Below are 23514 nucleotides of genomic sequence, written 5' to 3' on the forward strand. Positions count from 1 at the left end.
AGTACATTGGACGTCACCAGCCGAATTTGTTGGTAATTTTCCGAGCAACTCCCTCGTGATCATCGCTTGTGTTGAAGTGTGTTGGTTTAGTTTGAGTTGTGCACTCTTCTCGTTCACATCGCATCGCGGTCGCGTCACGTCGCCGGGAGGACGCTTTTGTTAAGTTGCGAAATTCGGTTGATCGCCGCGTGGTTTATCGCTGCTTAGTGTTTGTGTTGCATTTGTGGATCGCAAAAAAAGTGCCGGCATTTTCCGTTCCCGTGTGTACAGTGGAGAGGAAAAACAGAAGCTGTAATGTAAATATCGTTTCCAGATGTTTTTCCCAGGCTTGAAAATAGAGTTGTTTGGGTGGGCTAAAATGTTGTTTTTGACAAGGGAAAAAAAACATTTGGTTTTATCAGAGAGAAAGAGAGTCGATATTCTAGCCGAACGTGGTGCAATTAGTGAGAAGCTTTGAATGTATTGGATGGCCACGAAGATGGATATTTGGTTATTAGGATACAGGGTTGTCGAAACTGAAATTAATTTGTAGTGAGTTTTAGTTCAATGATTTAAATATATAAATATAAATATAAAATATATCTATAGAAACAAAAACATCGGAAATACAAAATTAAGACAATTATCAAAAAAAAAGGAATATTGCTAGACACTTTTTAAGGTAAACATTGAGTGTATCCCGCTTACTATGATGGGCATTGACATAAGGTGTGAAAGGATTTGTGAAAGGATGTGAAAGGATTTGGATAATAGTTATTTATGAAACATTCAAATCAAAATACCTATTGCGCGATTCTCACTAACTTGGATTTCGCACTAAATTATTGCTATCGATCGCACTATTGCGACTTGTCAAACTGGCTTGAGAAATTTTAATTTCCTCAAAAAATGATCAAAGCGAGCCGAAGTTGCTCACCTGTCAATCGCAATTTTAAAGTGCGAATGTCCAGTTTGGTGGAAACTGCGACTGAAAATGTAAATAAACAACTGCTGGTTGCCTAGTTTTTGGAAATTTTGTTGTCAAAAGTGCGAGAGAAAAGTGCGGGCCAAATCCAAGTTACAGTGCAAGGATCAATATCAAACCGTATAAAACATTCAGTATTCTGATTTTGAAGTCAAAAAATAAAACAGTAGTACGATTTTATTATTTTTTTTAATTAATTAGCTTAATCATAACTTCTACTGATAAAAAAGTAGAAAAAAGAAAATCTACTGAATTTTTACGATGTTTTGTTATAACTTAAAAGATTGCATTTTCAGTTATTAAAATCATCCAAATAATATTATTTTGCGCAATTCTGTTTTCATGTGAAACAAACGATAATCTACCTTTAGGTGGTTGGTGAGACGAAGGCTCACCTAAGAGGTCCCAATAAAAATAAGCTATGAACAAAAGAAATCAATCTTCCTTCAGACTTTTTGAAAAAGCGCATTTTCCGAATGATTTTATAGCCTTTCCTAAGTGGGGAAGGCAGAACTGAAAAGGGGTTACTTTTTCAGCCGTAATTTTTTCTAGAATTCTCATCAACTCATAGAATTTTACCAGAGGTAAAAAATCGATAAGAAAAATTGTTTTCAAAATATCGATTTTTTGTAACATTTTTGTATGAACAGCCTCCTAAATTCTAAGTTGAATTAAGGGCCAAGATATTGATGCAAAATTTAATTGCTAATTGTGGAAGATTTGCTATTTGGTATTTTATACAAGAACTTTTTCCAAAGAAATTGGCAAAAACATTAAAGAGCATTTCCATGCATGTTGTAAACCAGTGGTTTATAAAATCTTCTCATCTAAAATTTAAAATGAAAAGATCTATTTATAATTGATGATTATAAACAAATCAATAGATCTACTTCTAGTTGTAATGTACGGCCAAACCACTGATGGACCTAACAGTATGGGGGCCAGTTTAGAGGTTTCGACATCAACGATGTGAGGCTGTACAACCCAAAAAAATAATAATAATAAAGAAAATGTACTTGTACAAATGAATGCATTTTAAGACTATTTTGATACTCAGGACAGCTTAAAAAAACATTTGAATTTGATGTAAACACTTTCCGGGAAAATTAATTCTGATATCGGGAGAAACCCGGGAATTTGAAAATTGAAATCTAGTGACCAACCCTTTTTATTTTTTCAAATACATATCGACAAAATATTCTTTTCTGACCCTGTTATGTTATTTAAATTTTGGCTTACTTAATTCTTGATATCTCTTGAAAGGTCAAGAAATAATAACTTATCATTTAGAATTTTAGATAAAGTTTTTTTTTTTTCAAATTAGGTAAGCACAAATTTAATTTTTAAGTTTTTGTCAACCTTCTTCAAAACCGGCCCTATAAATAGGGAAGCAGAAACATATTTAAAAAATAACTTGATTAAAAAACAAATTTTTAAATAGAAATTCAACTGCAATCAACTGAAATCAATTTTAAATGAATTCCCCTGCGTTAACAATCATTTTAGCATGTTTGGGTTAATTCATTTTTTTTAAATTTTGTTCAATTTTCGATTAACAAAACCGCAGAAAGTTTTTTTCGCATGTTTTTTGTCAGATCTTACAATTTTTGGAAACTAATGATTGCATATCAACTGTACGGGTGTACAATGCAGTTCCAAATGGTTTTTTCCATTGAATTGTTGAAATTCGACCTCGGACAGAGTCGAGGGACTAAAACTTTGAAAAAATATTTGCATCGGCCCTAGGTTATAAAAAAATATTTCAAGATTTTGTAATTCATTTTCTTGAAGCAAATAATTTCACAAAACTTGTTAAAATTTCAAAGAATTCATGACATATTTTATGTCTTCAAGTGTTAGGGCCATTTCCGATCTGTGTTTCTTATATTCATTTGTTTTAAAGCTTAATGTTGCTTTATTGAATAAAAATGGAAGAATACACGTTGGGACCATCCATAAACCACGTGGACAGCTTGGGGGATTCCCCTAAAAGCGTCCACGTGGTTTATAGATGGTCCCGTTCTAAAATGTTTAAAAATAATTGAATTTTTTTTTTTTCAAAAAGAATTTTGTAGATTCAATTTACAATACTACCAAGTTTCTGGGATAATTTGAAAGGGGGAAAAAACTGTACTTAAAATTTGTTTGGCAATTCACACTATTTTCAAAAACTATCACTTAAGCACCACTGCCCAACTTTTCCCAACACTCATCTCTTCTTGACTTCTCTCCGTTCTTGGTGTGCCCTTTCTGCTCTTCTAGCTCTGACCAGCTCTAACTGCTGATGAAACTTCCACCAGTTGCTTCCTCCTACTCCTCCTCATGCTCGCCGCTATCACCTTGTTCCAACATTGTGGCGGCACCACTTTAAAGTGTGTGCGTCCTCCTCTGTAAAATATATTGTACTCCCCCGAAGCGGGTGTTTTCTGTCAAACAATTTTCAGTTCGCCGAAGGCTTTCTTCCATTCCGGTCGTGACAACTCGTTGGTGTGTGTATTATTTTAAAACAGTTTGGTGCTCCAAAAAAAAGCAGGGTTGGTTTCCTCGGGCCAGAGTGTTCTGGAAGATTGTGCGAAATTGATATCGTCGTTTAAATTTACATTTGGTGTGACTCACGTGCTTTCTGGCCGCAGCTCAATTGATGTAGATTTTCCAACTGGACCGAACTAGAAGTTTAGTGGTGGTTTTCGCTAGAACTTTTGATCTTCTAAGAATTTGCGGAAGTTATTCTCGCAAAACTCGTTTTTCTTCTTCTTTCTCGCAAGCTTAATTTGCGAAAATTTCTGCAAATTTGGATTTTTGTTGGTTTTGTTTTCGGCAGAGGTATGGGCTTCTAGCGTATGATAATTGGTTTTCTGGAGGGAGATTATCAATTTGTAAGGCTTCCGAGCTGGGAACGGCTTAATAATGGGGCCCCTGTCGAGGGGAAAATTTGGCCATGGCAATGGGAAAGTGAGTTTTGGTTGCCACAAGTGGTTTCTGTGTTGAATTTATTCTTTGTGTATAGTCCGGAACCAGAGCGTTGCCCGAGTGCGCACGCTCGAATCATTGAAGATTATACAGTGTCAGGTGTGAATTTGTGACTGTGATGAAATAGTTGTTTTTAGCAGATCGGCTTTCAAGTCTACAATATTAACTTCAGCCAATAATGTTACTAAAATCGAATCCTTACTGTAGCTGTGAATGTTCTCTCCATTACAATAATTAGAACTCGCGCCGATTGATTATTCGTGTTTTCCCCGCCCAGATCTGAAGAAAATGTGTTGAAAACAAACATGGAAAGTCATACTCATTCATAAATTATGCAAAAAGGTGAGCTCTTCGAGCTGAGTCAAGGTATTGTACGGGCAGTGTGATTCAGTGGCTACATTCCCAGGTGATATCGACTGACCATTTCCGGTGAGTTTTCTTCCCCAAATCCTTTGCTGCGACGAAGAGAAACAGAAAGAAAACAGCAATTAAAAGTTATTTTAGGTTTCGGTTGCCGACCCCATTCATAGTGATTTCATTTTGGAGATACGACTCTACCGGGGCGCGATAGTGTAGATACATTTTAGTGTGATTGTGTGAAATGTTGTGAAATCTTTTTTGTGTTTTTGGTGGTCGAACTAATATCGCACGGCTGGTAGACGGACTAGAACAAATCAGTTCACCATAGATATAGATTCTGATATTGTTGGCTAGTGACACCACCACTGCTATGAAGCGTATAAATTGTCCTAGGTCAAATTTCGGAACCTTGAACTTAATTCTTTGTTTAGAGCATCAGTTTTTGATCAATCAAAAGAGGATTCAGTAATTTTTTATTTTTATTTTTTGTTTAGTCTCATTTTTCAATTGTTTAACATTTGTATCGAAATAAAACATAATAAAGTTGTTAAATTGTGATAAATTTAACCCTGAATGTTTTGTTTTATATATATTTAAGTTGAACTCAGAAGTAAAGTCCGGACGGTCTTGTCTACAAGAGCTTGTTATTTTTATTTTTTCTCAAAATATTGCAATCTCATAAAAATCGCTTCGTCTAACTTTAAAAAATGTAAGTGAATTTACATTTTTAAGGTTCAGTTTTATGAAAAACAATAAAATTGAATTTTAAATTTCAAGGAAGTTTTGGAATAATGACTTAAAAAAGCTGCATTATATTTCAATGACACGTAAACTTCCAAGCTCTTATTTTTCATAGAATTTTCATGGTAATTTATTTAAGGTTTAAAGAACCACAATACAGCAGCATAACAATTTATAACATACACGGTAACCTCTCAAAACCCATTTTCTAATTCCCGACTTTTCAGAATCTCTGATAAAAGATATTTCTAAAAAGAGAATGATTTAAAAATGAAAAACAATCAGTATCAACCATCGAGCCCCTCTCCGATTTCAATGAAACTTTTTAGACATGTTATCCTAGGGTTATATAAGCCATTTTTGTGTATATGGAGCTAGTTGCACTCGAAAATAACATTTGAGAAAGGTGTAAGTTATTTAAATATTTTTGTATATTGCGATTGAAAAATTGCTGTATCTCGAAGCCGTTGCATCGTATCAAAAAGTGGTAAAAGACAAACTTTTAGGAAATTGGACGGGCTTTCTGTTAAAAATACACTGAAATAAAAAACACGCAAATTCTATGAGAATTTTTAGATTTTATGTTTAAAGGCTAAATTTAAAGATGATGTCACGATTTTTTAGGAATTTGCCCAAGACGTAACAAAAAGACTCACAAAATAGCAGGATTGTAAGTTTCTCCTAAAAAAATACAATTTCATTTACTAAAACAGTTTTTTTTGAAAAGTGGTCTAAACGTCAAAATTTTCAAAAATCGATAGTGGAAATCGATTTCTGAGACAATTTTACATTCAAGTCTCCATATTGACCATTGTCTTATGTCCAATCCTTGTGAAGCTACAGCGGTTTTAAAAATAAATATGTTGAAAAAATAGGATTTCTGGCGATTTTTGGCAATTTCTATACGACAGACGTGATTTTTCAGTCTCGAAAATATTTTTACCGGAAAGCTCGTCTAATTTCCCATTATTTTGCCTTTACAGCTTTTCAATTTGACTCGTTTTAATTTTTATGTAAGTTTATTTACTATCCAGGTCCACACTGAACAAAATATTCGATTTTCAGTTATGAGCAATGTAATTAAGCTTATATCTGTAAGCTCATACATCAAAATCAAATGATGTTAAAGGCAAACTTATGGGAAATCGGACGAGCTTTCCGGTAAAAATATTTTCGAGACTGAAAAATCAAGTCTGTTATATAGAAATTGCCAATAATCACCAAAAACCCTATTTTTTCAACATATTTATTTTTAAAACCGCTGTATTTTCACAAGGATTAGACTATCTATTTTGGAAAATTTTGACGTTTAGATCACTATTCTAGAAAATAGTTTTAGTAAAGGATTTTTGAGACTTACCATCCTGCATTTTTCGTGAGTCTTTTTGTTACATCTTTCTCAACAATTTTGAACGAAAAAAAATCGTGACATCACCTTTAAATTTAACTTTTAAACATAAAAATTGAAAATTCTCATAGAAGTGCCGTTTATTTTTGTTTCAATGTATTTTTACAGAAAGCCCGTCCAATTTCCTACAAGTCTTTGACCACTTTTTGATACGATGCAACGGCTTCAAGATTCAGCAATATTTAAATAACGAATTACAAACACCTTTAAATAACTTACGCCCTTCTCAAATGTCATTATCGAGTGCAACTGGCTCCATATACACACAATTGGCTTATATAGACCTAGGATAACATGTCTAAAAAGTTTCATTGAAATCGAAGAGGGTTGGGTACAAAAGTACCAGAAAAATTTCTGATTTGAGCTGGAATTGCTCTAATTAAAATGAATTAAGTTCAACATCTGCAAAAAAAAAAATACCACAACAAATGGTGCCAAACTCATGTTAAAATCGTTTTTTTAATCTAATATTTATCTTTGAAGTACAATTTGCAAAATTAGCTTCGAGTTAAACCTCTTTTATAAATTAATATCTTATCATTTCCCGATGTTTTTATTTCCTTTTTTTTTCATTTTGCGTGAGGCCGTTTCAAATATTTGTTAAAGTTTATGAAAAATTGGGGGGCAAAACAATTTTTTTTTTCAAAAAACATTAAAATTTTAAAGGAAATAGAATTCTACCCAACTGAAAACAATTAGCAATGCATTTTTCTGCGTTTAAAATCATATTTAGCATGTCTGGGATCGATCAAAAATATTTTGAATTTTTGTGGAGTTCCAATGTACAGCACCGCAAAAGAAAAAAATCAATCTCTTCAATACTTGGATATTTTGAAAACTAATGATTGCAAAACAACTGGACAGGTGTAAAATGCACTTTAAAACACTTTTTTCATTCAAATGTTGAGAACATGGCTTGATTTTTAAATTTTTACATTTTTTTTTTTTTGGTCCACCCTCGACCCCGATTAGAGTCGAAAGACATAAACTTAAAAAAATATTTGCAACGGCCTGAATTGTATAACATCAATTGATAAATTGTGTCAAATACTCAAGTAAACACGATGTTCAATGTCAGCAACTCAACTTTGTTCACGGCCGTAAAAATGAAAATGAAAATCCGAAAAAGTTGATTCAAGAGTTGATCGGCCAATATGTCAAGCCGGTTCTAATGCAAGACTGCATGCTCACAAGAACACGGCATCACGTGGATATTTAGTCATGTTTACTGGTTTTCAAAGTTTTTGGCTAACCATTAGGGATAGGATTATTTTCAATAATTTGTCAAATTTCAAATCACGCAGAAATCACATGCTTGCAATGTGAGTTAAATAATTCATACGATCAAAGCTGTAACGATGGATCTCCCCTGGGCCCATGTGACGCCAGGAAAAACCACATCCATTAGCCACGTGATACACACACTCTCTACCCATCAAATCGATTATACACGCGGTCAGGTTCGCACAAATTGACGGATCCAATATCTCCAGACCAAACTGCGGGCATCAGTCATTCGATCTAAATTGCACCCCGCCTTCCCCGTTTCATATATATTGCTGCTCGGTTACTGCTCCACCGGCATATCGACGTCGTCGTGCTATCTTGTCGCACCCGCCATTTTGACGTTCCGAGAAAAACGCGTTTTAATGTTTGACCTTGAATATTCAAAAACAAGAGCACACAATGTAAACAATAACAAACACGTTTTGTTTGGCTCACCATTCTGTGCATTGTCCCAAAGTTTGGTTGAAGTTGGTTGCTGGAGTCCCGAGTTATAATTACAAATGTTTACGGTAGTCTAGCTTGTACGTGCGACAAACGTATCCTGACTTTCCTGGCCTGAAATCCCTTTGGCCTTTTGTCGCACTTACATCAATTTTCATGGAGTGACAAGATAGCACGACAAGATTGAAACTACTTTCATATGTAAAGTGACAAAAATGCACGGAGTTTTTTCGGTTTTTGTTGAATATCTCAGGATTGAAATTGAATTTTGGGGATCTGTGAAGGTCAAAAGGTGAGGCATTGTGAGCTGCACAAAATGGCGTTCTTAACTCAATTTGGCCCAAAATGCACGTACGACAAGTTAGCACGATGGCGACGATATGTGACGTAATTTGTAAATATGTGAAGAGCAAATATGAGCACACACCGCGAGTGTTTATCTGCACGCGGAATACTATCTGCTACAATTAATGGTGACTGAGTGTTGCTTATCTTATCAGTTACCGGCATCGTGGGTTATTTGTGGGTGATAGACAATTTGGAAATCGCCTCCTTCAGGTAGCGTTACGGGGGCTGAATCAGAAATTCGCGTGAGAATGACAAATGTCGTTTTTTTTTTCTACTGGGCGCCATCGAGTCTGGGTTTGAAATGATCTAATCTAGGGTTTAAATTGATTGATGGTCATAAAGATTAACCTTTAGTTGTGAATGGGCGTGGACACTTTCAGTCTGGTGAAATAAAAGTTCCAGAATGTTTGGAGAAGGTTTCAATGGAAAATTTACATTCTTCATTGAAACAATTGAAGTGACTCGTATGGTTTCACCGTCGTGTATGACATGGCAGCTGATATCACTGGCCACGTTTAGTTGGTTGGTTGGCTGCATGCACTCAAATTTCTAGCTATATTCAGTGCGACGTGTGACGAATTCGTTATTATAGACCTGACGATTGTCTGCGGGGGAGTCGAAGCGATATTTTTTTGTGATTTTGCTTCACAGTTTCAAGTCTAAAAACCATTCAGCGGAATCGAGTTACTTCCAAGCCGATTCCCATAGGGCTCACCGTATAGGCTTCTGGTTCTACCAAGTAACCTGAAAATGAACATTATATTAGCGCTTTCACGGTGATTCGTCACGGGTTTGTGCGCGCAAAGAGCGTGTCCGGCCCGGCATGACCGTACAGTTTTGGGCCACGCGCGGGAATGTGCTCTAATTTGGCGCGGTCAAGGTGGAAATGGCTTTCAAGAGGTTATTGAAAGAATTTCGTAAAGAGTCAATTTGAAATGCAACAAAATGTAGTGTCACCGCATGTTATCTAAGTGATTTGCGAATTTAATAATTTTGGTTGTTTTCAAGTGAAGTTTTTGTGTCATTAGAATACAACACCATTTGGAGATGAATATGATCACGTTAAAAATGATTGACTACAACACAACTCGACATTTTTGAAGTTGATATCAATAAACGCTTCAATTCCGGCAAGGTATGATAGTTTTGGGTCCCATGAACACGCTCCAATCGACAGAATTGTATTTTAGTGATTTTCCGGCCAGTAAATAAAAGTGTAGATTGTGGGTATAAATGGTACGGAATCATTTTAAGCAACCATGCGCACCCATGGATTTCTAAGGGGTAGCAAAAATAAGGGGGGGGGGGGGGGTGCGCATGGATGCTTAACCTTCGGGAAGTCGTATGTATTCGCCTTTCTTACAAGTTCCCTTACAAACTGTGTACAAAGTACACGTACGCGACTGCCGGTGGATTAAGATGGCTCCATAGATTTTAATCCCAAATTTACAATTTTACTTATTGGCAGGGTATTCACTAAAATTCAATTCTGTCGATTGTAACGTATACAGGGAGCCAAAATCAATCATACCTCAACAAATTGAAGCGTTTACTGACATCAACTCCAAAATTCACAAATACACAACTGATACATTTATAAAAGAATTTTCACCATGAGCGGTTCTTTTTTCAAAACATTTTGTTGGTTTTGAATCACAATTTGATCAATTAAATTTATTTTTCACAGATCAATTCACCGTAACCGCCAACATTCAGCCCTAGAATGCCCGAGGAAGACAAAACGTGTCCGATCCCGGACTTGCCGCGTGGACCGCTCTGCGAGTACCGCCAGCGGGCAAAGTTCAGCTGGAAGGCCCTCAAACAAGTCTTGGAAGATCCCAACGTGATACGGATTAGGGTTCGTCGTAAAATACACAAGTATTTCAGTATATAAAATTAATTATTTTCTTATTTTTAGTACGATGTTTGGCAAAAGTTGGAACGCGAACCGCTGTTCGCTCCGCTCACCAACACGCTTCCAGTCGACCAGCAGAAGGAACGGGCCGCCAAGCAGGTCAAACGGATCGCCGAGCTCAAACTGGACCCACAGGAGATCTACTCGATGGACTACAAGTACCGGGTGCGCTATCTGATGAGCATCAACGAGGCGCTGCACGCCGTATGTCCCAGCATGTCGGTCAAGATCGCCCTCGGAGTGGGACTGTTCACGAACGCGCTGCTCGCGATGGGTTCCGAACGGCACTCGGCCATCTACAATGCAGCGTGGAATCGGGAGATCATAACCTGCCTGGCCATCACTGAAGTTTCTCACGGTAGCAATACGAAGCGATGTCGCACAACGGCCACGTACGACCCAAAGACTCAAGAATTTATCATCAACACGCCGGACTTTGAGGCCGCCAAGTGTTGGGTTGGCAATCTGGGCAAAACTGGTTCGATGGCGTTGTTGTTCGCGATTCTGCACACGAGTGACGGTCAAAATCACGGACTGCAAGGATTCCTAGTTCCGATTAGGGATCCAACAACCCTGCAACCCTACCCCGGGGTCATCGTGGGCGACATCGGTGAAAAGATTGGCCTCAACGGAATCGACAACGGGTTCGTGATGTTCAACAACTACCGGATACCGCGGGAGAACATGCTGAACCGAGCCGGGGACGTAACGCCGGAAGGAACCTACGAGAGCACCTTCACCGAGCCGGGCAAAATCCTGGGCGCCGTACTGGAATCGTTCTCCGCGGGCCGACTGGGCATCATGCAGGAATCATCCAACACGCTGTCGCACGCCGCCGTCATTGCCGTTCGCTATGCAGCTCTTCGCAAGCAGTTTGGGCCGGAAAAGGACGGACCGGAACAGTCAATCATGGAGTATCAACTGCACGTAAGCCTTTTCCACTAAAATTCAAATAACAACCCTTCTAAACACATCTCACCCCCTTCCAGCAATGGCGAATCTTCCCCTACCTCGCCGCAGCCTGCGTACTTAAGGCTTCAGTCTTCTCCCTCACCGACATCTATCTGGCGACGGTGCAGAAATCGCAGAAAGATTCCAACGGGTTCGAGCTGCTGTCGCAAATCGTGTCCGAGCTGCACGCCCTGGTCTCCTCCTCCAAACCACTCGTTACGTGGACCGCACGGGATGCCATCCAGGAGTCGAGGGAGGCTTGCGGAGGTCACGGATACCTGCGGGCTGCAAACCTCGGGGAGTTGCGCAACAACCACGATCCCAGCTGTACTTACGAGGGCGATAACAACGTGCTCGGCCAGCAGGCGTCCAACTGGTTGCTGCGCCAGTGGAAGGCGGCCAAGGTGGAGAGTCCGGTGGGAACGGCTAACTTTATTGAGCGAAGGGAGGCCATTCTGGGGAGCAGCTTTGACGCGATTGTTCGGGCGAGTGGTGGCGTGGTGGAGAGTGCGGAATGTGAGTATTTTTGTTGGGAGTAATGCTTGCTTTTTTGGTTAAAATTTTTAAGGGATTATTAAGGCGGTATTACTTTAAGGTTAAGCTACCCGTATTGAAATACATTGAAGGGGACATGGTACGGCTCGCGAGTGATGTTCCTTTTTGGAGCAATCAGAACCATTGATTTTTGAAATGTACCTCTAAAAAAATTTCATCATTTTTAATGTCAAGTAATGCAAAATTGCTTAACGTTTTAATTAAATCCACCATTTTTGAGTTCTTGCCATATTCAAAAAAAAAAAATCATATTTTTGCCTTTCTTACTAAAGAAAGGTATATGGTTTGCTTTTGGCTCCGACTCAAAGTCAAGCTTCGTTATCAAATCATTTCTCGAGAAATATTCATTCGAAAAATCTGCAAAAAATCATGGACGATCGATTTTCGACGCTCGATTTACCGTAGAGCACGCGTGACGTCCATGTGTGGTAAATAAGTGTTCAATTTTGTTATGGATTTAAGCTCTCTTGGGCGCATTTGAAAGGGGATGTGCTGAACCTGAACAACTTCCATACCAAATATGAATTTATCCATTTTTTTTAGGGGACTCGGAGTATGCTTTTCACCTGATCCGGTAAAACATTGAAATATTGAAATCATTTATTTATCAGAAAAATGCATTTTTCGAGCCCTACATTCTCCCAAATTTTCATCCATGTCGGTAATGTGGTTCTTGATTTACAACTGTTGAACTTATCTACTGTGAGGGAAGAAACCCCTTAAAAAGGTAAAACTCAATTTTTCACCAAATTCCAAAACATTTCCTTTGGCATTTGATCTAATTTTTTTTCTCCATATCATAATCTAGACCATAATCGAAGTTCTGAAACAAATTTTCGAAATGATTCATGAATGGACCATTCTTTATTTTGCTATTTCTTAAAAAAAAAATAAATAAAAAATAACTGCTTTTAGCTTCCTTTTGTAAGAAGGGCTCTATCACACCCCAGGTGGGATTAAATCGGCTTTTTATTGTTAATAAGGTTGGTACAAATGTTATTAATAGTTTTAATCCTTCGGCTCTGGTCAAAGTTGAAGGGAGGCATGAAAATAAAAAAAAAGGCTATTAGTTGTTTTATTGATATTTTATATTTAAAATTTCAAAATCCAAGCCTGATTTTTTGAAATCATCAGAGAAAAAGTATCACAAAATTCTTTAAACATCATTAAAGTTTTGCTTCCTTTTTTTCTAAAGAAAATTTCAACTTTAGTCCCCCTTCGTCATGGACAAAAACTTGAAATGAAATTTGTACTGTCTGAATAGTGCCAATTTCTGTTTTTTTCGAAAAGCTGAGGAAATTTCCCTAAAACCGTTTAAAAAATTGAATAGTCATTGAAATTTTTTGTTTTCGTTTCTGAGATACAGCTCCTCAACTCAATTATGAAGAAATAAATTGGATTTTTTTTTTAAGTATCACATAAACTGCCGTTCTATGCAGAATTATCCGATGTCATTTTTGGATGATTTTGACTTTTTGTCATTTTCATTTTTGTTTGATGTATACTTTTAGAAAAAAAACACATAAAATTTGGTACTTTGTTCGGAAACTCTACAAAAACAACACCAAGTCTGTTGGTCCCATCGTTGCATTTCTACGCATAATTGTCCAACCAAATATTTTCTATCACGAAATCAATAGTTTTACGAAGCGTAATGTCATGTTCATTAGTTGTTAAGCAAGAGAATTACAAAAGAGGGTGATAAACTGCTAACTGGGGCGATTAAGGACATAAGGGACGACTTATGCGTAGAAACACAGAAATCAGCTGAAAATTTTAATCGCGTTTTTCACAGTTGCACTTTTTTGAACATGGGAAAATTATGTGTAGAATGGCAGTAAACAGCACTAAACTTTCAAATGCCGTTATCCCAAATAACTAAAAGTCCAATTATCAATGTCAAAAAAATAATTTTCGTGAAATCTTGATCTCTTAGAAAATAATATCTGGACAAAAAATAAATTAAAAATTACATTTAGAAATTATTATTCAATTTAATCTCTTCAAAAATAAACACTATGATTTTGGGTCGCATAATCATCTTCAATGATGAATCCTGACCAAACACCTTACCTTATTAACAAATTTTCAGGTTCCTGGCGCTTGTGGGGTGTAAGAACAGGCTAAACCAGCTGCCCTAGTAGCAACTTACGCTAACTAACATTCCCGTCCCTTAAAATCGATATCTACAAACTGACATGGCGGGCGCCGTTGGTGGCCAATGACTGTAACCTATTCGCAACTGATCTAGTTTTAGCAATCTTGGTGTTTTGTCTTTTCAGCGTATTCATACATGCTGTTGATAAGGGAAACACCACAGCCTTTGATCGGTGACTTCTTTGATTATAGGGAAGTACCCTGGAAAGTTTTAGTCAAGTCAGTCGGTTTTGGTGCAGAAATCGTAAATATTTTTTTAAGAGAGCAACACAAATTTACATTTTATAAAATGATTATTTTGGAAGGTCATTGCAAATTTTATCTGAAATTTTTTCCCCCTCTTCAAAATTTGCCCAAAAATCAAGCGGCAAAAAATAATTATTGACTGAAATTGAATGTAAACTTTATATTCAGAAAACTTTTTATAACGCTTATTTAATCAAATGCAGATTTTTAGATTTGTTAACAAATTTTGAATTTTGGGACCACACATCGGTTAAACGACTTGATAGTTTAAGAAAAAACAAATCATAAATTAATTGAAATTCCGCAAATTTTTGATAGTAGCCTATCTGCAATGATATTTTTTAATTTTTTGTCTCAAAATTCGAAAATCAGGCTTGAAATCTAAAATTTAGTTTATTTTGTATGTTTTTGACATCCCCCATGACTTCGATCAGAGCCGAGGTACAAATTTGTACTTAATTTGGAAAACCCAGAGCTCAGAGCAAAATCGAGATTTTTTACGTTTCTCTAAATTACTCGTAATTGGATCGACCAAATTAGATGAAATTTTAATGGTTATAAGTTAACATTCTATATAAACAACGGCAGGTTGAACCAGGTTGAAAAAATGCATGATTGCAGAGAAATTTAATTTTGAAGACAAAAATTAGTGGTGCTCTGGAGTAACCATGGGCGTTAGAAGGTTAAGATACTGTGGTTTATCAACCAGCTTGCCTTTGTTCTTCTTTAATGAGTTTTTTTTAAAAAATAACATTTCTACGTTGTTTGAATAATATTATATGTGTCTTTAACTGAATTCCAGTCATCACCAACTGCTACGAGTGGCTCATGTGCTGGCTGCTACATTCGACAGCCGAGCAGCTCCAGCATGCCGATAAAGACGGAACCGACCGGTTTAAGGCACGAAATGACTCGCAGGTGTATCGTGCTAGGGACCTGAGTCGCGCTTACTCCGAATACTACGCCCTGGAATGCTTCAGGTATTTTGAGCCTTTTGAAATACTCAATGGGACATTTTTAAGCAATTTGTTTCTTCTTTTTAGAAAACGCTGCCTGCGCGAAGACGTCGCCGAAAACTTGAAGCCAGTCCTGTCCAACGTGTATCTCATCTACGGCATGTGGTGCATCGATCGTCACCTGGCCACCTTCTACGCGGGTGGCTTTGCCGTTGGACCACGCTTTGCCGATGCCATCCGGAGTGCGCTGCTCGGAGCCTGTGGCCAGCTGAAGGACTCGGCCGTGGCCGTCGCCGATGCGATCGCACCACCCGACTGGGTGCTAAACTCCGTCATTGCAAAGTCCGACGGGCGGCTGTACGAGAACATTCAGAACGTCATGATGACGAATCCGGGGGCGATGGAGCGAGCCTCCTGGTGGAAGGACATCGTCCCGAGCAAGATGAAGGCCAAGTTGTAAGGGGTTTGCGCTGCGCTGAGAGAAGAAAATTGAAGAAATCGAAAACCTAGGATAACCGATCAAGTGTGTGAATGAGTGTCTATAGTGCAATCAAACCCTTTGTACAGTATTCGAGCGTCCCCCTTTTCCAGCCCCACCAATAGTGACGTGCACAAGTCCAACCGACAACGACTTTGTGCGAGAAAAGTCTATGACTTCCTTTCCTGTATCAACCGGCACCGTTGAGAAATGGTGCGTCAATCATAAAACATGTGTCTTATCTTAAAGAAACCTAGATATTTATACGAACGTAAATAAAATATTAGTGACCAGAGTAGAAAACCCCGTTCTATATCTACACCTAGAGAGACTTGAAGCATTTTAATGTTGAATGTATGTTTTATCGTAGAGAACGCGCGACTTGATGTTCCCTTATTCTTGTTGTCAGTTAGCCGCTCGAGTGTGTATGATACTATTGAATCTATAAAACAAATCTATTTACATGCTATTACATCCTTACTGTTACTGCAGAATAAATGTTTTCCTGTTTCATCCTCTACAAGAGGTTTACCATAGTGCTGATTATTGATATTTTAACTACATGTTTGCTTTATGAACAGATTTTCCCCAGGAAGAAAAAAAGCTCGGTATAATTTATCCTTATCCTTTATTACTGTGTTCCATATTATCTAAACGCATAAAAACGCATTTCTGAATCTGACTGTGTGAAAATATTGCTCATATTGTTCTTCGATATGAGATATCTATGATGTCATGTTGTGCGTTTACCTTAAGCAAATAAAGCGATGTGTACACTGAAGGCTATTGTTTTTTTTCTGTTCCGAAGTAATAGGGTAGAGAAGTCATCAATAAGATACGGAGAACAACCGTGAAGTCGCTATTTCGTGGACAACCCTCGATCATTTCGGTGTGTCTGCTGGATCTTGGCCATAACTCAATCAATCTGGACGGTTCGTTTTTTAAGGTTGTCTAGATGATCCTAGAGCTTTGCAGAACTCAATTTGATCAAATTTGTAATTTCTACGATCGTGGCTACTTTTGGTCGCGCTTGCAACGCTGAAAAAAACCGCCCCGTCCCGATTGAGTGTGTTATGGCCAGCATTTCAACTTATTTGGGGCCAGGTTGCTCCTCCAAAGATAAGGGGTCAAGAAACAGCTTTACGAACGGCAGTATAAGTTAAAGGGAACGAGTTCCCGGAGCAAACATGTTATCGTGATTTATCTAAATAAAGGCTGAGTTAAAAACATTCCACTTGAAATGCTTAAAATTGATTAATATCCAGGTTTTTAAGGGCAGTTTACTTAAAAGTAAACGCAGATTACTTGAAGAAACATAAAATGCTATGTATTTATTTTCAATTTTTGAAATGGAACATTTTCATCTTCATAGATACAAATCTTACGCTATTTACAAACTTTCCACTGTTGATTGCAAAAATAAACAAATTTTTAAACACCTTCCACTCTCATCCCCACCTTACATCACCACACACTGCTCGTCGTTCTTATCGCCCGTGCCCGGTTCCCCCTGGCCTCGTGGTGATTTGGAGCTCCCGCCGACTGGCATCGAATGGCTCACCCCTAGCCGTGCACCTCCCTCCTCGAGAAAGTACTTGTCCTTGTGGCCGGAGATGTTCATCGTGCGCAGCTTCATCCGCTCGGAGTGCGCTTCCTCGCCGCCGTCGGCGTTGACCAGCACCGTGACCGTACTGTCCCCGGTGGTCCACGTTTGCCCCTTGGTCATGACCAGCGTGATCGGTGGATCGGGCTTCTGGCCGCAGGCGGAGGACCAAATGGAGACCGTGCCGTTGCCTTCGATTTTGCTGTTTTTGGGGAACTTGAAGGTCACTTCGGAGGATTCCGTCTTGCGCTGGATCTGCCAGCCGTCCAGTTTGTACTGCTGTTTGGACTTGTTGTGCACTTTGACGAACTTTCCCTCCGGATCACACTCGGACAGCTCGAGGTCGCCTTTGGCTGTGGAGGTTATTGAGTAGTCGAGGGACTCGTCGAGCACGTTGCGCTTTCGCTTGAGAGAGGGCGTTCGGAAGAGGCGGGACGTCGAGCTGAGCACCGAAGCCGTAGCCGTTGTGCTGGTCACGTTCGGCGTCATGTTTAGTCGAGTTTCCTCCGAGGAGAGCAGTTTGTCGTAGGCGGCGATCTCCATATCGAGCGAGATTTTGATGTCCATCAGGTCCTGGTACTCCTTCAGCTGGATGGACATTTCGTCGCGCAATCGAGTGATCTCGTTCTCCAGCTTTTGCCGTTCATCCTCGTACTGAATGCGGTCTGAGGACAGGCGACTCTCAAGGTTGTGGATCCGAGCGTCGTACAGTTCGGAGATTTCGTCCCGATTCAGACGCAGCTGAGAGTCGTACTGTTCGCGAAGTTCCTGCAATGTCTGTTGAAGCTTCGTTTCGTACTGCTCCATGAGGAATCCGTCGATCTCGCTGATCTCACTCTGGCGACGCATCTTGCTCTCGGACAGCTCCTGACTGTGCACCTGCTCCTTGAACGTTAGCTCCTCCCGCAGACTTTGGATGTTATTTTCCAGATCTACCCGAATCAGCGTTTCGTGCTCCAGATCCTTCCTCATATTCTCGAACGTTTTCCGCAGCTTCGTCGACTCCTTCTCGTACTCCTTCAGCTCCTCCTGCAGTTTCTTCCGCTCCGAGCAGACGCTGTTGTAGTTTGCCGTCAGCTCGATACACTTGGCTTCGCTGGCTCGGGCATCGCGCTCCAACTCCGTCAGCTCCTTGGTTTTCTTGTTCAGCTTCATCCGCAGCTGATCGTTCTCCTCCCAGTACCGCTTGGCATCGATCTCAACCCTGGCCTTGTCGCGGGCCGTTTCATCGAGCAGCTTCCGCGCATCCCCCAACTCGCCCTCGTAGATCGACTTCAGGCTCGACACCTCGCGGCTGGCCGTCTCCTGATAGGCGGCCATTTCCAGCGAGAGTCGCGAGTTTTCTTGTTCCAGGTAGCGAACGCGTTCAATGTAGCACGCCAGTCGATCGTTCAGGTTCATCAGGCTGTTCTTCTCGTGCAGACGGCTGCGCCGGGACGGGCTGAGGGCCGTGTCCGATGCCTCGGTCATGCTGGACACGGTGCTGGCCGACGAGGACACCGACTGGGCGCCGGAGGTGGAGCTCGGCTTGGCCGCTTTTTTGGACGATCGCTGCGACATTTTGAAGATGGCTGCGGGAGATCACGTGCGGGGAGGTGCAGATCTGTGTATAGTAGATATTTTGATTTCATAGTTCATTAGGAGAATAATTTCACTTACTCTGCAAGCAGAGGATCAGCAGGAGCAACTTATTTCGTTCTAAATAAGTGCTTTTTGTTCCAAAAATGTGTGTGTTTTTTTAATTTCAACAGAATAAGCACTTCAGCTAAGCTACCTCTCAATTTGGCCAGTACAGCGCGCAATTTGGATAAAGCTATTGTTTTGCGGAGCCTTTGTTGCACTGCTTTGCAATGGCTTCTGATGGAACGATTGTAGAAGCGTTTTTTATAGCTTTGATATTCGAATTTATAGTAATGAAAAATGTTTTACAGGGGTGCCCGTAGTTTTTGAATCAAGACTAACATTTCAAAAGGGTGTAATTTTTAATGTTTGGCCCTTTTAAAATGTAAGTCTTGATTAAAAAAAACAAAATATTGTTTTCGAAAAGATCGGAGAATTTCACGAATTTTTCATGTTTTAACATTGAAAATCGGACCATTAGTTGCTGAGATATCGACATTAGAAAATGGTGGGTTGTTTGAGTGAGACTTAGAAAAATTCAATTTTCATGTTTCTTTTTCTTTAAGCCGCTGTATCTCAGCAACCAGAGGTCCAATCTTCAATGTCTCTTAGACAATTTCATAGCAAATTTTCTGAACCTTTAAAAAAAAATATTTTTAGAAATGGTCACTCATGGTCACTATTTTTAAAAATCGAAAAACTGCAAAAATGCGTTGAAATCAAACTTTTGGTGGCTATATCTTGAAAACGAAGCCCTTTATCAAAAAATTGTAAGGTACTTTTCGATTACAAATTCAATTTTACATAAAAAATTGAGGTATTTTTTTTTGGTATGAAATTTTGATTTTTTCCAAATATCATATTTTTCAAAAATTCATAAGTCGGCGGCAGATTTGTTTACCATTTTTCTCTATAGCTCAAAAGTAGCGGGTTTTTGTCCTCTAAAACATATCAAAAAATCTCGAAAATCAAAACATATGTATTTAGGGAAATTGAGTTTTTGTAAATAAAATGTTAATTAAAAAATCGGCATTTTTTCCGTGCACCTATTTTTTTCTCAATAGTCCTCAACAATACCTACAACATTGCCGAAGACACCAAATTATTCAGAAAACTCACAAAAAAATAACAGCTATTTGAATATTTACGTACCATTTTTGTATGGCTAGCTGCCAACATTGTATGGAGACTTGTATAGGTGAACCAATGACACAAAATAGCTCCTTTGGTCATAGGAAAGGCCCTCAAAACGTTTAAGCCAAACCAAAAAATACAAATTAAATCCATTTCTGGTATTGGTAGAGAATTGCTCACCTACCACATTTTTGAACGTTCTAACTTCGATAAAGAACATAATAACCTGTACTGATGTTTAACAAATCTCACTTCTTAACATGGATACCGTAAACTGGGGTGACTTTGATAGGTTTTTCAAATGCCCGTCAAATTAATATCTACACATTTTGAGTATGTAAGCAATAAGGGATAGCTTATTACCGAACATATATGCAAAAATGTGACTGTTACATTGGATGTATCAAAATTAGTGGCCAAATCAAATTTCTATCAATGTCACCCCGGGCTATCGAAGTCACCCCAGTTTACGGTATCTAGAAATTTAGCCAATGTACACACTAGTTGTTTGGAAATTTATATCTTGAACTAGAAACATGAATAACCTATTATATTTTTGGACGTCCAATAGCTTATCAGATCATGTTGACAACGTTTTTCGGGTCAATTAAAACTCGTCCAATTCAGTATCAGCATATTACCACCTCGTGACAATCGTTTGCTGGTGTGAAAGAGTGCAGTCCATCATCGAACATAGATTGCATTGCAAACGTACTGATCATTAACCTTGAAACGATATTCCATTGACAAACTCGCTCCTAAATGGACCTGCCAGCAATTAAGACATACGAACAGTAATGCCAGTGCATTTGAATTTCCCCGGATCAAAATTATTATCGGCTGACCGACCAACAATACAATAGGTGGCCACCTGCTAAAAAAACGTTGGATCATTTGCTCGGAAGACTTCAACGTGAGACTTGTGTTTTTTCACCCTGTTAAACGCTCGGTTGAGTTTCTTCTGTTTAAAAATTCGTGGTGGAATAAATTAATTGAGCAGCAAAATGCAAATCTTTACGTTTATTACCGTTTTTGGGGCGGTTTTGTGCGGCCAAAGCAGCGGAGAAGAAGCGAAAACGTTTCCTGGGTATTTCCATTTGTCTTGTTGTGATTTTTGAAATATATTTAAAATATTGCCCTCATAACTAGCGCGGAGATAATCATCCCCGCCGTCATAGGACAAGTTCTGCCGGGACTCATCAGCGGGATTGTGGGTGGAATAGCAGGAGGTATTGCACCGGCTATTCCACAGATTCCGCCGATATCGACGTCACATTCGACCGTGCTGGTTACATCGGTTGCCGATAAGCCGGTGGCCGTGAGGTAAGTCGAAACAAAATGAAAAAGTAAATTAAAATTATTCATGTTGAAAATAATAAATTATTTCTGTCCATCTTTTTGAAAAATGTTACAAATTAAATTATTTTTTTGAAAAATGTTGAAATTACAATTTTGGAAGTTGTTCATTCAAAAATTGTTGTTTTTTCAATTAATAGAATATAAACATATATTTTTAATAGACGAATTAACATTAAATAAATTCCTTTCAAACAGAGACCATCTGAGTCGAGCTATCAAAAATAAATCTAATTTTGAAAAAATGATATCTGTCTGTAGAAACCATTGTGACATTTTGTTATCTTTGGATGAGCTAATTAGATTCATGAAAATTGAGAGAGAGTACACTCCTCATTGTTTATATTTATTTAGAACCTGATATAAAAGTCTAGATATACAGAATATAGTCCAAATATGTTCTCTACGTGCAAAACATGGTTTAAACGGCTGTATAAATTCGCCCCATGTGTCTCGATCCGCCACAGATCGTAATGTTGCATTTCTTAATGCGAGGTTTTAAGTTATAAATAAATGTTAAAAATAGTTTTTATTCTGAAAATTAGACCATTTACCGGAACCAAAATGAAGTTTTTATTTGACAAAAGGGGATTTCTAGTTGATTCCAGGATTGAAGCATTGATTTGAACAACACAGAAAAAAAATGATGGTAATATTATATTCATCAGGAAATGGTGACAGATTTTGTGTCTAAAAAATGATAATTTTTACCCCAAAAAATTATGAATTTTCATCAGATTTTGATGAAAATTCATCAGGTTCACATTTTTACACAATTTTTATGTAATATTCCTCAAAAAAAGAGGTAATGTTCAACATACCAAATTTTCAACATTCCAAAATTCAACTTTTTTTTTCTGTGAACCACACAAAATGCATTCTCAAAAAAAGCCAAATTTAAATAATCCTCACGTTCCCAAGTTTCCACAGCCACAGCGGGACGATCTCGACGAGCGCCTCCGGCCCCTCCACCAGTGCGGGCTCCCACGGATCGGTCAGCAGCTCATCGTTGGTGAGCGCATCCAGCCAAGCCGGTTCGAAGCCGGCCATCTTTGGGCTTTCCAAGCGGTGGCAAAAGTTCATCAAAAGCATCGGCTGAGTTGGGGTCTGTATCCAAGTGAAAATTGTGACGAAAATAAATTTGATACGTTTTTTTTCTTCGAGAAATATTCTTCGGAAAAGAAACTAATTCTGTTGTGAAATAAGAATGATTTAATAAATTTGTATTGTTTGACACATGAACTAAAAATTGAACGTTTAATAATGGTCGTTTTCAAAAGATCTCACTGCGTTTTGTTATAAACCTAATGAGTGCGTGTTATTGGTTAAGAAGAGAAATGAATGCAAACAAAGTTCTTCTTCCTAGATTGCTTATCACTAACCTTGAATATTAGTACATATTATAAATACTGCTAACTGATCAGGAATCTCACTGTTTGCGAAATAATGCAAAAGTTCATTGGCAGAGATAGACTGACGTTAGCATATTACATGAGGATCAAACTTGCAATGCAACAGATGCCACAAATTTGATTAAAATATATGTTTATCTTTTGAGTTAGTTGTTATCATAGATAACTGCTTGATCAATAATATGTTTCAAATTAAAATTTCATGCTTCTTTTCAGGTAAAATACATCGTATGCAGAAAGTAATTCAAGTCATTTTTATTTTTATTTTTTCAATTCAAACAGATTGCCGTGCCCTTTGAATAAATATAACTTATTCTTTGTAACCAGTTGACCAGGACAACGCAGCTGTGTTGCTGTCCATGACAATCAACAATGGCGAAGTGTTTTTTTTTCAAACTATCAACAGCACGAGATTTCGGTGCTGAAAATTTAATAGTTGGCCCAAATCAAAGTGACACACATAAGCTCACTAATTAGACTAAAATAGTCATCTCTCATATTCGGAACACTAGAGATCAGCCAATGTTAAAACAACATAGAATATTGATAGTTGAGCATAATAATTCGCTTTTAACTTTATTTCAAATCTTTTCTTGTGATTTTTCGATTGAT

At 38.3% G+C, this 23514-nt stretch overlaps 3 protein-coding genes and 1 long non-coding RNA gene across 8 annotated transcripts; 2 read left to right on the plus strand and 2 right to left on the minus strand.

The window, feature by feature from the left end:
- Window positions 1-90: 90 nt before the first annotated feature.
- LOC120412810 (peroxisomal acyl-coenzyme A oxidase 3) lies at window positions 91-15774 on the plus strand. Of its 4 annotated transcripts, none has more exons than XM_039573411.2 (6): window positions 91-296; window positions 10207-10377; window positions 10438-11361; window positions 11424-11901; window positions 15146-15323; window positions 15387-15774. In XM_039573411.2, exons 2-6 carry the CDS (start codon window positions 10243-10245, stop codon window positions 15757-15759), a joined length of 2088 nt encoding a protein of 695 aa, XP_039429345.1. In that variant the 5' UTR covers window positions 91-296; window positions 10207-10242; the 3' UTR covers window positions 15760-15774. The 4 variants fall into 4 exon arrangements, with proteins under 4 accessions (XP_039429345.1, XP_052565023.1, XP_039429346.1 ...); XM_052709063.1 differs by lacking the exon at window positions 91-296 and adding an exon at window positions 3311-3451; XM_039573412.2 differs by lacking the exon at window positions 91-296 and adding an exon at window positions 3374-3498.
- LOC128093167 (uncharacterized) lies at window positions 3475-3787 on the minus strand. Its single transcript, XR_008212295.1, has 2 exons — window positions 3581-3787; window positions 3475-3523 (listed from the first exon to the last, which is right to left on the minus strand). It is a non-coding gene; the product is annotated as an uncharacterized LOC128093167 (long non-coding RNA).
- A 1304-nt stretch (window positions 15775-17078) lies between the features above and the next one.
- LOC120412837 (lamin Dm0-like) lies at window positions 17079-19126 on the minus strand. Its single transcript, XM_039573446.2, has 2 exons — window positions 19040-19126; window positions 17079-18983 (listed from the first exon to the last, which is right to left on the minus strand). The coding sequence occupies exon 2, from the start codon at window positions 18938-18940 to the stop codon at window positions 17237-17239; it is 1704 nt and encodes a 567-aa protein (XP_039429380.1). The 5' UTR covers window positions 18941-18983; window positions 19040-19126; the 3' UTR covers window positions 17079-17236.
- A 1847-nt stretch (window positions 19127-20973) lies between these two features.
- Window positions 20974-22711, plus strand: LOC120412838 (uncharacterized). Of its 2 annotated transcripts, none has more exons than XM_039573447.2 (3): window positions 20974-21221; window positions 21284-21457; window positions 22412-22711. In XM_039573447.2, the coding sequence occupies exons 1-3, from the start codon at window positions 21139-21141 to the stop codon at window positions 22587-22589; spliced, it is 435 nt and encodes a 144-aa protein (XP_039429381.1). In that variant the 5' UTR covers window positions 20974-21138; the 3' UTR covers window positions 22590-22711. The 2 variants fall into 2 exon arrangements, with proteins under 2 accessions (XP_039429381.1, XP_039429382.1); XM_039573448.2 differs by having other exon boundaries at window positions 20983-21221; window positions 22421-22708.
- Window positions 22712-23514: the final 803 nt, after the last annotated feature.

This window comes from Culex pipiens, chromosome 2, assembly GCF_016801865.2.
Source record: "Culex pipiens pallens isolate TS chromosome 2, TS_CPP_V2, whole genome shotgun sequence".
NCBI lineage: Eukaryota > Metazoa > Arthropoda > Insecta > Diptera > Culicidae > Culex > Culex pipiens.